General features: G+C 33.1%; 1 protein-coding gene across 6 annotated transcripts in view; it reads right to left on the bottom strand.

The window, feature by feature from the left end:
- Positions 1-12,514: 12,514 nt before the first annotated feature.
- LOC143237305 (neogenin-like) overlaps positions 12,515-18,134 on the bottom strand; it is a 199,780-nt gene continuing 194,160 nt past the window's right edge. For all 6 annotated transcript variants that reach the window (XM_076476399.1, XM_076476404.1, XM_076476400.1 and 3 more), the window contains 2 exons: positions 15,743-15,927; positions 12,515-14,151 (listed from right to left, as the gene is read on the bottom strand). In XM_076476399.1, the coding sequence (XP_076332514.1) occupies positions 14,053-14,151; positions 15,743-15,927 (284 nt within the window). In that variant the 3' untranslated portion in view covers positions 12,515-14,052. The remainder of the gene's footprint in view (positions 14,152-15,742; positions 15,928-18,134) is intronic.

Raw genomic sequence — 18,134 nt, 5'->3', positions numbered from 1 at the left:
TTGTTTTACAATATTAAATATTTCAAAAAGCTCTTCTCTAACTCTTCTTTGTTCAAGAGAAAACAATTATAAGGGTTTTAGTCTCTCCTTATATGACTACTCCTTCATCCCAGGAACCATTTTACTAACCATTCCTTGAATCCTTTCGAACAATTCAATGTCTTTCCTAACGTAAAAAGTCTGAAACTGAATGCAATACTCCAAATTTGACCCATATAATGAAAGTATAACCTCTTTAGACTTGTATTCAATATTTCTGTAGATTAAACCCAAAATCATATTTACTTTACCATCAACAACAGCACACTGTTTGGATGTTTCAAGGAATTGATCAACCATTGCACCAAGACTTTCATGACACTTTTTAGGTTATTCTCATCAAAATTATACTTATAACTCAAATTATTATAACCGACATGTATATCTTGCATTTATCATAATTAAAATTCATATATTATTTATTTGCCCAACTCACTAAATTCCTTTCTAAAGCAGCAGCATCCTCTTAACAACCAGCAACACCCAATACTTTAATATCGTCAGGAAATATAAGTAATTTATTGCCCATTCCTTCACCTATGTCATTAATGTAAATCAAAAACTGCAATGGTCCTAAGACTAACCCCTGAGGCACGTCATTTACAACATTAATCCAGATTGACCAAACTCCATTTATAACATCCCTCTACTTTCTTTCATTAAACCACTTTTCTATCCAATTAATTAATTTATCTCCCATACCTCTAGTTTCTTTATGGGCGTTTTATATGACAAATTGTCAAATGCTTTCTGAAAATCCACGTACACCAAACCTACACGCATACCCTCATCTACCTAAGCAGTGACATTTTTAAAGTATGGAGCCCCGCACGGCAGATGTATAGGATTGATATTACTAAAACTGGCTCGATATGGCCAGGTGATACGGGTGCTCAACTCGTACACTGAGAGTCGCGGTACGAATCCCCGTCACATCAAACACACTCACCCTTTCAGTCGTTGGGACGTTATAATTAATAATCATTTTCGTAATAACAAAATTATACAAATAAAAATGTTCAAATGATTATTTATTGCTAAAGAAAAAGTCACACAATGATCTATCTGAGCTACCCCAATGCGGATATCGAAAGACAGTTTTTTCTTGCGTTATTACTACTGAGTCACTGTGGTGTGGGTTGTTTAAATGAAACAAACATACATATTTTGGGGGAGTTTTCACATAATATAAAAGGATATTAGCTAAACATGCATCAAATGAGATCTACTACATCTTCATATAGTGGTCCGGTATGGACAGGTGGTTAGGGCGCTTGATTCGTAATCTGAGAGTCTTGGGTTTGAATCCCCATCACATCAAACATGTTCACTCTTTTAGCCGTGAAGGCGTGATAATGTTACGTGCGAATTCCCCTATTCGTTGGTAAAAACGGAGCTCAAAAGTTGGTGATGGTGACTAGCTGCCTTCCCTTTAGTCTTGCACTGCTAAATTGTGGCTGCTAGCGCAGGTAGCCCTCGTATTTGACAGTCTATTATACATTTGATTATCTTTTAAATTAACACTCCTACGAAAAGTGGGGCCTAATAGGCCCCAGAGCAACTTGAAAGGTTATTAATATTAGGCTAATAATTTTGTATTTAAATGAAATTGCCATTTAAATCCATTAATGAATGGATTAACGAGATTCCCATTGTCCCTATCTACTATCTAGCGAAACCACAGCTAGGGGAACGGGCTTGAAGAAATCAGGACTAAAAACGTCTTTTCGTAGGAGTGTTAAGTATATAAACAAAATAAATTCACTTAACGATGTATGAAATAATCAAATAGAAATATGAAACTAAATTAAATTTTCCAAAATTAACGTTATTTCAAATTTATTTTATTTAAATTTTGTTTGTTTTTAGAACTTTGCGCAAAGGTACTCGAGGGCTATTTGCGCTAGCCGTCCCTAATTTAGCAGTGTAAGACTAGAGAGAAGGCAGCTAATCATCACCACCCACTGCCAATTCTTGGGCTACTTTTTTACCAACGAATAGTGGGATTGACTGTCACACTATAACGCCCCCATGGTTGAAAGGGCGATCATGTTAGGTGCGATGGGGATTCGAACCCGCGACCATCAGGTTATGAGTCGAACGCCTTAACCCACCTAGCCATGCTGGGCCTTTATTTAAATATTTGTATAATCTGTAATATCTATTAAAATTATATTACTTTGTACTATAAACTAGCGTGAAATACTCCTCCTCATGGTTTATAGAAATCTCAGTATACCATTAAGCACTTCCAACATTAGCAGTAATAGCTACCCCAGTGAAGTCCGTAATCCCCAAAAAAACCGTTTAAACACCCGTATGTCATGTTTGGTCCCTCCATCTTGGGAAAGTGGATTGAATATGGTTACAAGCATGGCATTACTTGGTTCCAAAGCGCATTCTGTGACACAGAGTAGTGTCAGACTGGGTAAAGCAACCATGAATAGCTATCTCTATTATATGTGGGTAACCTTTCGAGGTCATTTTTCACCTTTATTTGGAGAAGGGCCATGTCATAGAGATATGGACGTATCCTGGGCCATTCTGAGTTTACCTGTCAAGTTTCATACTGCTAGCTCCAGAATTTGGATTTGTTTGCTTCTTGAATCTCATTAAATGCTACCAGATGTTTATCTGCACTAGTCATCCGTAATCTTGAAATGATAAATTAGAGAAAAATCAGCTAATTAGTATCACTACTAGGTAATGAGATTGACTTATTAAAGTATTAAAGTGTTAAATATGGTTTGTGTTTTCAGTTATGAACATGACAGTCAATCTCACTGACGAGCTCAAAAAGCCAGAAAAAGTCCCTGTGAGAGAATGATATTTAATCCTCCTGACTAGATATATCTATTTCTGGTTGCTGTTTTGTGGCTCAATGGAAATTCCAGAAGCTTATAAAGCTGAAAGTCGATGCACAACAAAACATATGAAAAAAAGATTCTGATTAGTAGTTCAAAACTATGGATGATTGTAATGGCTGAAGTATCTATCAATTTCACCGTTTTATAATAAGTATAGAATATAATTTTATAGAGGTATATTTACAAAATATATTTTTTTTATAAATGTCCATGCAATTTCTACATGTAATCATGACAATATTTTAAGTGGAAGTATCGAGGTCATAAATATGTGCTAATACGCTTACTCAAGTAAATATTACGCACTGTAGCCTTTGTTCTTAAGTCTAAATGTAGTGAAGCATTGTTGGGTATTTCATATGCTTCGAATATTGAATTCTGTGCGTAATAAGGAGAAGTGTAATGCAGTGAAACGTAGGCACAGAAGTATTAGAAATGCTTATTTAATGCCGATTACTTAAGAGAGAAATATGTTGAGAAACTTTCCACCTGCAAGTTTATATTGTAACAAACTGATGCTATCAAGGCCAGTTAAGGGTTATGAAAGCTATGGACGCTTCATTAACAAGACTGAACAGAAAATATTCCCTGACAGGTTGGGAACGCCATAGTGTGGGTGAGTAATTAATGGTTACGATGCATAAAACTGACAAAAAAGGAAGCAACTCGGATCTTTGAAGAAATATTGGTAAAAAAGAAAACAGGTTGCTGATTTACAGGCTCTATCTGCAGCAAATGGATAAGCAGTTTTGTTTTTGTTCTTAGATGTTGCACACGATTGCAGAATAATTGATCAATTAAATATCTGAAGTACATACAGGTAGTTGTGTATACTATCTGGTACATCATGAAAATACTATAGAAAAATTGAATAAAACCTCGAGCGGAAAATGAGTTCTCCTGCACCAAGAAGACAGTAGTGAAAACGTCACGTCTCAAACCAATCATGGCTACGGAAGTGATGAACATCCCAACTGTTTTATGTCTAAACTCTTTGTAACTTATTGCCATTATTCTTAACACCATTTAGCATAGTAAACTGCCATAGAGTTGATGTGTGTAAGTGGCGGCGCCAGGATATTTTCGTTGGGGGGGGGGGGCTGAGGTAAACTGTGGAGGGGCTGACTGCTAGTACCACTTCTTACTTCCAAGTTGTGTTAGTTTATATGAAACAAATGGGAATTTCTCTCCTTATATTGGCATTAGGGCTTACAAAGGATATTCATTTTAAGCATCGAAATCTAAGGAAAAAGATATAACATACATACTATTGGGTCATTTCATGAATAAGGAACAAATAACAACTAAACACAGTTCAACATTACGAACAACTGCTCTGCGACATTGAAATCACCAAATTATATCAGTAGCACATGAAAATCCAGAACATATCCGTGAAATACTGTTAGAGAAAGTGTTTATCTTTAACCATATAGCACAAGCACTCAATTAAAGGGTAGTGATAATGTAAAATTACAGGGCTAATTAGGGAACACAAACGCAGCTTTGATAGGGCATGTTGTAAAACTGTGGGCAGCTAATGGGAGTGAGCGGGGGGGGGGGAGCGTGCAGCTGGCATCTGGATCTCGATCGGGCTGAGCCGATCGTTAGCCGTAAGCAGAGCCTACACCATGGTCAACGGCTCGGTGATCATATGCTTAAGGCGTTCGAGGCGGGAATCGCGCACTCGAACAAAGCAAACTCGCGGCCTGGATATTGAATGGTCATAGTAGCACCAAAACAAAATGTCTAAATTGTAGTTGACCTTCACAGAAAGGCTGGTTTCTTCATAAGTTCACATTATTCATACAGGCCAAACTGTGATTGTGATATTGTTCTTATTATCATAAGTGTGGCAAGAACCTGTTACAATAATGTAACTACTACATTACATTATATTAGGTACTTCTAAATAGCCCAATGACAATTTCAAAATTCATTCTAGAATTGTTTAGAAATATTATTTGGTCAGTTAACATATAAGGTTATTATCTAATCATAAGTATAACATTAATTGGATTGTAAGTCACAATTTTAAGTGTATGCCACAATCATCAGTACAATTTTGGATGGCTGATACACAATGCAAAATGATCTCACAGAGGACACAACACTGGCTAAATGCTTCATAGTTTTGCCCTATACACAATACACTTATACATGCATGCTATGTTTTACTTTTCAATAAACGATAAATGAAATTTATGAGTAAATACCTGTGAAACCTTTGGTTTATCAAGTAAAATCCTTGATGATCTGTTGTAACTTGAAATCAACGTGGTTGTCTAATTTTCGTCAAAGCTCAAGATAGAATGGCTTTACACAGGGAGCGGCAATACAGCACATGAGTTTCAGTGCATTCAGTACGTTGCTATGGGACACATGACATATACTTCCATCTTAATGAAGACATTGAGTTCTACAGATCTATGTCTCTGATGTTAATTGTTAAGTAACAACGACGATTGTGTTTTCCATATTTTATGAATATATGTAGGTAACAATATTTGGGGGCTGAGGGGGCTTGCCTCAAGCCCCCCTTGGCGCCGCCACTGATGTATGTAAGTAATTGCTTAAAAGAGTTTCTATCGTACTAGAGTAGTTATGAAATTTTAAGTGTAAATCCTAATATATGGAAAGCTTATTAAAAATGCTTGTTCTTGGAATCTTGGTCTCAGAGTTAATTCTTTGCTTTGATTGTAAACTCTCGAGTTAGTTAGTACTTGTGTGCTCCATTCGTCTACCGCATTCCTCAGTTAAAATAAATAACAATGTAAAAAGAAATATTAGAGGAAGCTCCAACGGCTAAGCCGAACCTACTCAGCTTGTTTCTGTTACAGTAGGGTTCATCTATACATTTCTTGAAAGGTAGCCTATTTATACGAGTAATACAGAAACGTATACAACTGGGTCGTCGTAATATTGCATGTACGCTGTAAGTTGAACCACGTAATCTCTTGATTTGTGTGACACTTGACTTTCTTTGTTTCGCCATTATATTACTAGAGTTCTGTCTCTTGATTTTTTTCTATTTTATTCTTCTGCTTTTCATACCGATAGAAAGAAGAACGTTCAGTTTCGGTAAAAGAACATTGAGTTTGCTAACTAAGGGGTTTTGTGTGTAAAATCACATTTGTGTTTCTTTATTTTTGTTTGTGTTAAATTATTATTCACTTATAGTCCTGAGTTCGCACTTTGGTTTTATATTTGTCCGAATACCACACTGCTATACTTCCGAATCCTAGGTCTCTGACTTGATCGTTTAGCCCATAATTTATAACATTATTGCATGTCAAAACGTCTTTAGCATTGACTTTAGGAATAACCTTGCAAAACTATGTATGTAAAAACGGCTCGTTTGGGTTGAGAAAATATTTTACGTAGAAGAGCGAACAACGTTTCGACCTTCTTCGGTCATCGTCAGGTTCACAAAGAAAGAAAGAGGTAGCTGACCGGAAGCTGACTACATGTTTGGAAGGGGTTGTGTAACTGAGTGTCGGAATGTAGAGGGCGGTGTTAGATGTTTGAATATATAATTTTATTTTATTATATTTAATATAGGTATAAAGGCGTTCCTTTATATTGGTTTATTTTGGGTTTAAGTTGTTGTATAAGTAAGGCTTCTTTAATTTTGCGTTTGTTTCTTTATTTAGTATTTGAGTGTTTTCTATGGTTATGTTGTGTTTATTTGACTTGCAGTGTTCGAAAACGTGTGAAGGTGACTTTTTATGTTCTTTGAATCTGGTTTCCATTTTTCTACTTGTTTCTCCAACATAGAAGTCGTGGCAGTTATCACATTGTATTTTATAAATAATGTTGGTGGTGTTTGTCAGTGTAGTTTTTATATAGTATAGACCTCAGTTTTGTGCCTGGTTTTTGAATAAATTTGGTATTAACTGGAATGTCATATTTTGTTACTAGTTTTTGCCAAATGTTGGTCATTTGTCCGCTGATGTCGGGAATATATGGTATGCAGCAGTATATGGTTTCGTGATTTTTTGATTCGTGAGATATATTTACTTTTGTTGGTTGATTTTGCTTTCTGTTTAGGTGTGTGCGTGTAACGTTTTCTATGGTTTGTGGAGGAAACTTATTGATGTTGATGAAGTATTGTTTTATTTTGTCTACAGAAAAAAAACTACTTAAAGCCATGTTGAACACAAAATACAAAGAACTACATGACTTACAAAAACAAAAAATGAACCTAGACCATCAACTGGCATGCTGCATTAAATCAGAGATTTACGGACTTATACAACGAAACATAAACCAAATCAATACTAAGAACGACAAAGACAAAAAGATGTGCCACAACAAAAAACTAGAAAAACTAAGACGCAAACAACAGAAAAGGCACAAACACGACAAATCGTTGACTAATCTCATAATTAATAGGTCCGACCGACAATTAAACACAGACGAGATACATCTACTTAACAAAGGACTCAACTTTGCAATAGCACCTCGGTACATTCCAACCATATAAATCAAAACATGTTTAGAAGATCTAGCCAGGAGACTTGTGATACTTTCTACAGAAAACAAAAACAAGAAAACAACCAACAGAAAGAAGACAACTTAGATAATTTTATTGACATCCAACAGCCAAACTTCCCAGGTAAAATTAAAAATTTATATTTTCCAGAAACACCTAAAAACAACATCTTAAACGATTTTTTCAAAGAATTTTCTCACAAAACCATCAACATAATTTCACAAAACAGAAGGCTAAGAAACAATCTTACAAAAAAAGACATTAATTCCATTAAAAACCTAAAACAAGACAAAAACATAAAAATTCTAAAAGCAGATAAAGGTAACGCTACAGTCATAATGAACACGAATGAATACATCCAAAAAAAGAAGAACATCCTATCAGAGACGAACAAATTTAAACCAATACACAAATATCCAACAAAGACACACGAGACGCAACTAAACAAATTTCTTCTAAAAAATGAAAAAAAGCAACAGAATTTCACAAACACTTTATTCCTACCTACGTAAAACCGACTCACGCACACCACAAATATACGACATCCCGAAACCTCATAAACCAGATTGTCTGTTACGACCAATAATGTCCACATATGAATCGTTCGCTTAATTACAATCTTGGTAAATACATAGCATGGGCATTCTCCAAATATGTAACATCAGCCAGCTCATTCATCAAAGACTCTTTTAATTTCAAGTCTAATCTAAATCAATTTAATCATAAAGCCTTAATGGCCAGTTCTGATGTTTTTTCCCTCTTTACAGAAGTTCCAACCACTAAAGCCTGCAAGATAGCCTTAGAACTCTATATCCGAGATCCTAACCCAACTATAGACGTTCCCAGCAATCAATTAGCAACCCTCATAGAATTCACCACGATAAAAACAAACTTCATGTTCAACAACTATATACAAACAAATGGCCTAAGCATGGGCAACCCAGTATCACCAGTTCTAGCCAATATTTTTATGATACAAGTTGAAACACAAGCAATTAACACAGCATTACATCCACCACTATACTGGTACAGATATGTAGATGACACGGTTGCGGGATTCAGATCTACAGAACACACACTTAATTTTTTCAATCACGTTAACTCTATACATCCCAACATTAACTTCACATGTGAACAGGAAGAAAGCAATCAAATATCATTTCTTAACCTCAAAATTACAAGAACCGACACATCATTCAAAACAGAAATCCACCGAAAAATCACCCATACTGGACTATACATTCCTTGGGACTCAGCACATGAAACAAAACAAAAACTCAACATACTAAGAAACCAAATAAACACAGCCATAAAACTATGCTCACCAGATAAAATTAACGATGAATTAGACAAAATAAAACAATACTTCATCAACTTCAATAAGTTTCCTCCACAAACCGTAGAAAATATTATACGCACACACCTAGACAGAAAGCAAAATCAACCAACAAAAGTAAATATATCTCATGAATCAAAAAATCACGAAACCATATACTGCTGCATACCGTATATTCCCGACATCAGGAGACAAATAACCAACATTTGGCAAAAACTAGTAACAAAATATGAATTTCCAGTTAATACCAAATTTATTCAAAAACCAGGCACAAAACTGAGGTCTACACTATAAAAAAACTACACTGACAAACACCACACCAACATTATTTATAAAATACAATGTGATAACTGCCACGACTTCTATGTTGGAGAAACAAGTAGAAAAATGGAAACCAGTTTCAAAGAACATAAAAAGTCACCTTCACACGTTTTCGAACACTGCAAGTCAAATAAACACAACATAACCATAGAAAACACTCAAATACTAAATAAAGAAACAAACGCAAAATTAAAGAAGCCTTACTTATACAACAACTTAAACCCAAAATAAACCAATATGAAGGAACGCCTTTATACCTATATTAAATATAATAAAATAAAATTATATATTCAAACATCTAACACCGCCCTCTACATTCCGACACTCAGTTACACAACCCCTTCCAAACATGTAGTCAGCTTCCGGTCAGTTACCTCTTTCTTTCTTAGTGAACCTGACGATGACCGAAGAAGGTCGAAACGTTGTTCGCTCTTCTACGTAAAATATTTTCTCAACCCAAACGAGCCGTTTTTGCATACATATTTCTCTACAAGTGGGTTTTCTCGACATCACTGATTGCAAAACTAGTTTTTAAAAAAAATAAATTATTGAGGCTTTTCACTTCTAAATGCTGAATGTAAGAGAATACAATTTACTAAACCTAATGGTTTAAAATAAAAATGAAGACTATGTTAGTACAATGCAAAATAGGATGTAGTACATCATTGTTGGCAACATTTTTAATATTCTAATTTAAACGTTTTCTAGTAATGGCATGTAATACCTAGAAACTTCCTGGTTATCTATACTTTCGGGAGTTTTTCAAAATAATCATTGTATAAGAACGCTACAGTAAGATTGTAAAACATGTAGTTAGTCTGTTAATCAGCAAGTTTTGAGTTGTAAATATGAGAAGATTTGAAAAGTGAGTGATTGTTCAGTTTTATCTGTGAGTGACGTTTATCACTTGGTTATCGTTGGATGAAATCCAACCCCTAAAAAAAATCAACTGCTCTTTAAGAGGAAGCAGCTTCATAGACTTTAAAATTGATGCATTATTAAAATTTCTTAAAATAATGTTGGAGATGCATAGTGTAATGAGATGGAATAAATGTTTAAGAATATATACGTGTATAGGTAAATAGAAATGAAATCCTTTGCTCAGAGTAAAAAGAAGTTAAAGCAAGAAAAATAAAATATTTTCATGAAAAAATTACTACCACAAGGAAATGGAGCATTTCATTTTTTACAGAAGACATACATATGCACATATACACTGCTGGCCAAAATCTTAAGGCCAATGAACATAAAGAAAAATATGCATGAAAATCTGTCCTGGCTTTTAAGTGGACACTCTCTTGTCCATTTAAAAATTCATATGAGGTAAGTGGCAGAGAAAATTGCCCATGAGCTAGCTGTCTCTTCTACAGGATCAATAGTAATAGCAACAGTGGAGACACTGAACCAGGTGACCATTACATCCATTATGCCAAGTGTCATCTGGGAACCAGTCTCCCTTCTGCCTTCTTGAGACTTGATCCACTCTTGAGGAGATTCCTACTTTGAAAAGATGTTCTTGGGCTTAGGGATATAATGCACACATCAAAGGTGTGAACACATTTTGCAGTAACATTGGAACACTTGATTGGATAGCCATGTTTTTTCTTCTCTACTGCTGGCTGTTCTTTTAATAGCATCAATAGTGGAAATATGAAGAGTTTTTTGAATATTTGCAGGATGGGCATCTCTGGAATAAACAAAATGGTTAGTACTGTGCCTTTAAAGATGAAATTATCCATTGCTGAAGAGAGCTATCCCTTGAGAATCTCAGGACAACTTAATGATTGAGCTTTCCCATACCCGATGCATTGGTAAGCAACAATCTTCATCCATGGGCTCAGCAATGGCAAATGTCAGACCAGCACTAGGAGTTTCAGGTTCAACAACTTCATTAATTCCATTACTAAGTAGGAAGTTCTGGGTATTCCAGAGATAGTTGCTGGCTTCATAGTTGAAGAAGTCTGTAATAGCAGAAAATGGTTTCAAATCAAGGATAATCACAGCAATGAAGAGGTACAAGCAGGATAACCACTGGTAGTTTGTATAAAAATATTAATTGTGTCTAAAACTCAACCTTAAATATTGAAAGTCCAGATTTAAATACAAAGGCAAATTTTAATTGGTCCGAAACTCATCCAAGTGCATTGGTTAAAAGGGGTTGTAACATGTAACTACTATCATGAACTTTGATGTCAGGCATTAGTGAAACAATATTTTTATTGGCTTCATATGCACTTACATATATTGTCCATTGAATATGTATCTTCAGAACTTCTGTTTGTCTAAATGGCCAACTACTTGTAGTCATGCTGACATTTATTGTCCCTGCCAGCTAAGTAGAACATACTTCATACTCTTTGATCCAACTTTCTTCTTCTTTTTACTATTTGTTTTACATATAAACAATGCCTGGTTCCAGTAGGAAGGAAGTTTCAATGTTGCTTTTCTCTTCCATTGTAGAAGGGAAGAATACTCAACTGGACTCTTATCATCATCTATGCTTTGACTTGTTCATTCTTTGCTTTTTCATAAAGCTATTGCTGAAAAACTATTTAGTAACATACGGCTTTAGGTAACTGATATGTTCTAAATGGTTTAACACAGCATGCAAACACTAAAGTTTGTAGTTCAAGGGATTAAGTCACCATAGAAAAAGATTTGGTCCTGCCAGATCTGAGCACTTTATCTGCTGCTGGAGTATCCAGAAACACACAGATTTTGGTTAACATTTTTATGGTTTCACTATAGAGCTGCAGTTCACTTAATATACTGACTATTCCAACAAATATCGTGGGTAGAACACATATGCCTAAAATGCCAGTGCTGAAGCCAAGATCTGCTATCATAGCATGATGATAACACCAACAACGATCTGGACTTGAGCTTCTCCATTTACAAGGAAACAGTTTGTATTTAACACAGTTGGGGTAGTATTTTATTAAAAACAGTAACATACATGCATGTAGTTTCACAGTCACATACTAAACCATACTTAGTTCTGAAGATGTCCCTCTAATCATAACACAAAGAAACAGGCAGATGTCTGTTTTCTTCCATATCATTTGAGAGAACTAAAGCAGGACTTGTTGGTTTAATTTAGTAGACACAACTGCATTCACAGTCTGTCTTCTCCCTTTAACTTGTTACTTTGTCTATTTGAGAAAAATTATATATTTCTTTATTAAGTGCATAATTCTGTTCCTAATACATTACAAGTTTTAGATATTAAAATGGTTTATTATCATCTTATTAAACTGGCTTTACTGTAATTAAATATAAGAAGTAATTTCAGTCTTATCAAAAGAAATAAATGTACAAATGAACATGAACACTAGTTTGGGCAGACTTGATTAATTATTTATACCACTCATGTTAATCATTAACTTATCTCTTTATAAAATAAATGAATTTATGTTCTTTTAATATTCCAGTATTCAGAATTGTATCTCACACTTGTTTAAGTAAAATGACAATACATTTATTCTCTTTCAGTTTTGATACACATTCCAAAATAACTCAAGCACAGAAAATTACATAAATAAAATTACCTTTACAATAAAAATTAATAAAAGAAACAGATCTTTCTACAGTTTCTAAACTGAAAGGGACATAAAAAAAATCAACTACTTGTACGGTGAAAAACAGTATAAACTGTAACTACATTTTTAAAAGTATTCTCACATGAAGACTTACTGATATTTATGACAAGACTGGTTCAACAAATAGAAATCACAAATAAAGCACAATCTCAAATATGAAAAATTATAAAATGTTCTGGTGACTTTAATGAGTGTTTATGGAAATGTCTTTATGCAATAGTTTTAGTGAAAGAAATATCATGTATATAACACAACTGTGCATCACCTAGCAACTAATTTATGTGCGATTATATAAAATATATACACATAAATGGCACTTGATAATTAGTAAGAAAAAAATTATTCTTTACAAAGTTGAAAAAAGAATTTAAGTGAATAACCTTAATTTAGAAGCAAGAATATACTATAAGTAAAAACACAATTACTTTCCAAAGAATTACAGTGAAACTAGGTTTGATACACTTTAGAGAATTTTCCTAAATGGAAACTCTTCAGCAACACAGACAAAAAAAATAAGATAATCAGTTACTTATTGAATGTATTTTGTTAACAAAAACAACACCAGTTGTGTCTATTTCAGGTACATACTGAGTTTGGTGTTTCAGGAGCCATTTCCACTTAGATTTGAATATCAATAATAACTATCATTATTTATAGTACAACAGGAAACTAAAACTGTTAAGCTAATCACTGTAATAAGTGCATTAATATTATCCAGTGGAAGGTCACTTTAGAACTACCTTCACTAATGTGATATGAGGATTTACTAATAAATTCTGTATAACAAAAAAAAATCAAAAAAATCTTGAACACAAATTATAAGGACTTACATACAAAAGGTTTTTTTTTCCTTTACAAGGTACATACTGATAAGGTAAACTTGAAAGATCAAACTTCTAAGTTCTATACCTTTCACAAGGTGTTTATTAGGATTCACAAGTTGAACTGTGAATGTTCTAGGTAAATGAGCTTACTTAAATTCTCGACACAAAGTATTTCATTATCATGATGCACTGTGACCCCAGGATATAATCTCACTAGAGAGAAGTGGCTTGAAAATGTTTGCAAGTCTTTGGATGAATAAAAGCTTCCCACAAAAAATATAGAGAATCACTTCATTAAATAACTAACACGGCTCCATATCTATTTTCAAATTCTTTTACCTATAATCACAAAATTCTTTTGGTCCATAATCTGTTATTTAAAAAAGTTCAGGTTTTTAGAAGAATTTCTGTGTTATAATTCAAGAAATAATAGAAGTGTCATCTTTCTCTGTCATGAGTTTTGAGCATGAAGTCTTCAGAATCTGACTGATTTATAATGGTATCTCTGTAAGTAGTTAAATGTTAATAACCTTATAATACAACAAATATTTCTTTTGGAATATGAAAATCTTCAGCATTCAAACTCTGATGCAGTTATGGCATTTAGATCCTTCATCAGACCTTCCAAGTTTGCCATTTCTTGATTGAGCTCCTCCGTACTACAGGTTGACTAAGGAGTAAAAAAGAAATCAAACTTCCAAGTTAACAATAAATAAAATCTGATAAAATGAGTAAATCATGTTATAAAAACAATATGCATTTTTTCTTACAAAATATTAAAGTTCCATAATGTAGTTAGTTTAAATTCAACAACAGAATGTTTTTCATATTTTTTAAACTGCAACTGTTGGATCTAAAAGGACTGAAAATTGGGATGTATAATTCAGAAAATTAATTACAAAATTAAGACGTCTCCAATTCATTTGAGTATCATGGAATAGATGAACTATTTTATAACAGCAAATAAAAATATCACTGAAATGAAAATTTCACTATTAAGAATATTTTATTGATGTTATTTTTTTGTTACTATATAAGTTGCACAAAACCAAATATGTTCTCTAATTCTATTTAATTTATTACTAATTGGTGTTTCCAAAACAAATGAAAAAGAAAAATATTAATTCTAATTATTCAAGCTGATACATCATACATATTTACTGCAAGTTGTGTCATTGTACATTTAATACATCAATAAATATTATGTCAAACCAAAATAATGTATGACTTTTTATTTTGACATATTTCAAAGAAAAATCAAACAAAACTTTTTCGGCAATAAATGGATGTTTCAAAAAATTAATATAATGTTATGATATAATTCTCTTTTTAAACAGAAAAGAAGTTCTAGGAGGATGGCATGCTTTGAACCCAGAAGAGCATAACTGTAGAGGTGCTTACTTCCACCCCAGTTTCCCTTACCAGTTTCTGTATGTTATTACGTATTAAACGAGGGTTCCTACCAACTTCTCTGAGAACCTTCCTTTTGGTTCTCTCTGGAATTTTGGTGAGGTGTCTGGAACAAGGGAGGTTAGCAGTTGATCCTGTAAGCTTAAAATTGGCAATTATGCTTTGAACAGTAGATTTCGGCACATTAAGGTATGTAGCAATACCGGAAAGAGACACGAGACTTGTATTTTACAATAATTCGGTTTTTTAAATCACTGGACAGTTGTTTCCTGTTTGCCATGATGACCAAGCAGATAATAATGGAGATGGTGCTAAATTGCTGAAAGCAAATGTTTTACTGGCTAAATTCCAATAATTATGAACCCAGTGTCTAGTTCTGGAATGATATAATGTAGTTTATTCGCCAAACTAAACAAAATTTTACAGAAATATCAGTTTTTTCACATGTTCTGAAATGTACAAACACTTTCTGCTCATCCTATTTTTGGTTATTTGTTTATAAACAGTTTATTTGTCGTTAATATACATAAAACTTTATGTAGATGTGTGTTAGTATAATATTTATAATACACTATACCTTCATTATCCTAATCGTGATACTTTTTAAGTTATGAGGCAAAAACTACTCACAATGCAGGGGTACGAACACTTTCTGTCGTAACTGTATCAGTATTAAAATTAAACTTAGTCTAGAATGATCTTGTTCATTACAGCAGAGGGAACTTTGTAGAAGAGTACCTACAAATGATTAAATTATTTTACTTGCAAACATAAAAACCCTCACTAAGAATGTTCATAGTTAGCTACAATAAAAGTACATTTTTATTCAAAGACATATATTTTGTTCTTACAGCTATTTCATCTTCTTTCTCAGATCTGGAGGTGAGATCTGGTAGGTTGGGTGTGGCAGTAACTACAGGATGAGTGCTCACTGGTATAGGATGTGGGGAGGTACTCCTAGTCAAGCTGGACACATTTGTGTCTCCAACATATCTGGTCTTTTTGAGAGGGCTGGCAACTCCTTGTGGACAAACAGCTACAGCAAAAAACAAAGTTAATAATAATACCAAGATATAAGTAGATTATGAAACTAATATAAAGGATAAAAAATAACAAAATATGAATATTACAGAATTTGCTTGAAGGTTGTGTTTTTCAAACTTACATCATTTGCCTATTTTCATTCAAAAATTTTAACTTAAAACAAGAGTACTTATGGTAAGATTTTAGCAGTCAGATACTAACTGTTTTCATTGGTAGAAGTCTATAAGATCAATTAAGTCTAATAATTAATTAGTAATATTTTCTTTATTTATAATTAAATATTAACTGCTAACTAGTTTTTGCCCTATATTTTGGCTACTAATCTGCTACCATCTTCAGGGAAGTCCTGACAGGCTATGTTTTGTGTTGTTAGTGGCTGGGATTCAATTTTGAGTTTTTTTCGATGGATGTCTGGTGTGTTATAAACTCAAGTGAGGTCTCCCCTATTAGAATTTGAGTCTACTAACTATTTCAGTATTTTAAAGAAAGATATTCAGGTTTTGCCAACTTTTTTAGTGAGGTTGGTCAAATGTGTTATTAGGTAGACGGATACATAAGTCATCTTTTATCTTGATCTTCTCATGTATATGTGATTCATATGTTATTAATTCAGTGATATTCAAATTAATTGTATAGTCTTATTCTCTAGAATGATGAGGAGATATTGCTGAGAGATTGGTATTGGTGAGTCTAATATTATGCTTCTGACTTCAAACTTTTGTTGGTCTTTTTATTTCCTTAATGTACTAGTATCTATGTTCACAGAAGGTGTTGTATAATTGGTGCTTTCATTTCCACTGGGTCTTTACAGGTTGTTTGGTGTGTACCTGTTGTGATCATACAAACTGTATTGTTGATTTCAACTATACTTCTGATTTTATCTTGTTTACACATTCTCTGTACCTTTTTAGAAAAATCTCTGATATATAGGGCTTTAAGTCTGTTGTTGTCATTCTGTTGTCAGTGTTTGGGACATCCATTGCTAAGGAGGTTTCTAGTGATATGTTTTTTTTTCTCCTTCTTTAGTATTACAAATTGTGTTCATTCTTAAAACTAGGCAGTCTATGATACTTGTTTGGGTCATTTGTACCAATATTTGCAGGTTTCTGGTAATGGTATAGGTGTGTATAATATATATATATATATTGGTATATGAGTTATATGTGATGATAACCATCATGTCAAGGAATGGAAGCTTGTTAATATTTTCTTTTTTGTTTTTTCATTGTATTTTATATCATGGGATGTTGTCTGTTTAGATAGTTAATGACTTATCCATTCTTATCTGCAGCATATGGCTATATTACACATACATATATCAACAAATTTTGGGTTATATCCAACTTCTTCATTAATGTACCACCTCTCAACACTCTGAAAATACTTTGTTAGCAGAATTCAAAGTAATAGAACTCTTAAGGAATGCATCCAACTGAAATTTTTTTTTAAGAATATAACTCACAGTATCAGAATTTTTTAAAACCTCAAAATATATTTATTTTGAATAAATATTTAAAATCACATCTAATATCATAAATCAAGAATTATATTCATGGAGTTAACATCAAACTTATGTTGTTTTGCTGCAACTAAATGTGGTTAAGACAAAGATTATTTGCTACAATTGCCTAGTTCAGAAATTGTTTGATCCTACAAATCAAACATATTTCTAAATCAAAACAACAGATTTGCTATGTTTCCCTTAATTTCAAATGAACAATGACTGTACCATGATTTACCCCTATGAAGTATAAATCACACAACCTACTACTATGAATATTTTACTTATCAAAAGTGAAAAACAACAGTAAAAAGAATAAGCCCACATATTTTACACAGTATGGTGTACATTTTAGAGTAACTTCTTGTGTTTTTTTTAGTGATAAATCAAAAACAAATATTTCAGTTTGTGGCAAAACAGTAAATACTCTTTCATGCACTAAGATAATAGTGTTTTAATTCTCAATGTAGTTTCAGCTAATCACTATAGCTTTACACCACATGTATTATAACTTAATATTTCAAGCTACAAATTTTTATTATTCTCAAATACTGTACTTTCATATGTATATTACATTTACATACATAATTAGATATCCATAAACTGGTTTAGATATGTGTCGGAAGACATGTACATGTTGTTGCACTTATGAATCCATCATAACACATTAATTATCTAATATGCACTTGTAATAATTG

The sequence above is a fragment of the Tachypleus tridentatus genome, chromosome 13 (assembly GCF_004210375.1).
Source record: "Tachypleus tridentatus isolate NWPU-2018 chromosome 13, ASM421037v1, whole genome shotgun sequence".
NCBI classification, from domain to species: Eukaryota; Metazoa; Arthropoda; class Merostomata; order Xiphosura; family Limulidae; genus Tachypleus; species Tachypleus tridentatus.
This window is presented reverse-complemented; position numbering and strand designations above follow the sequence as displayed.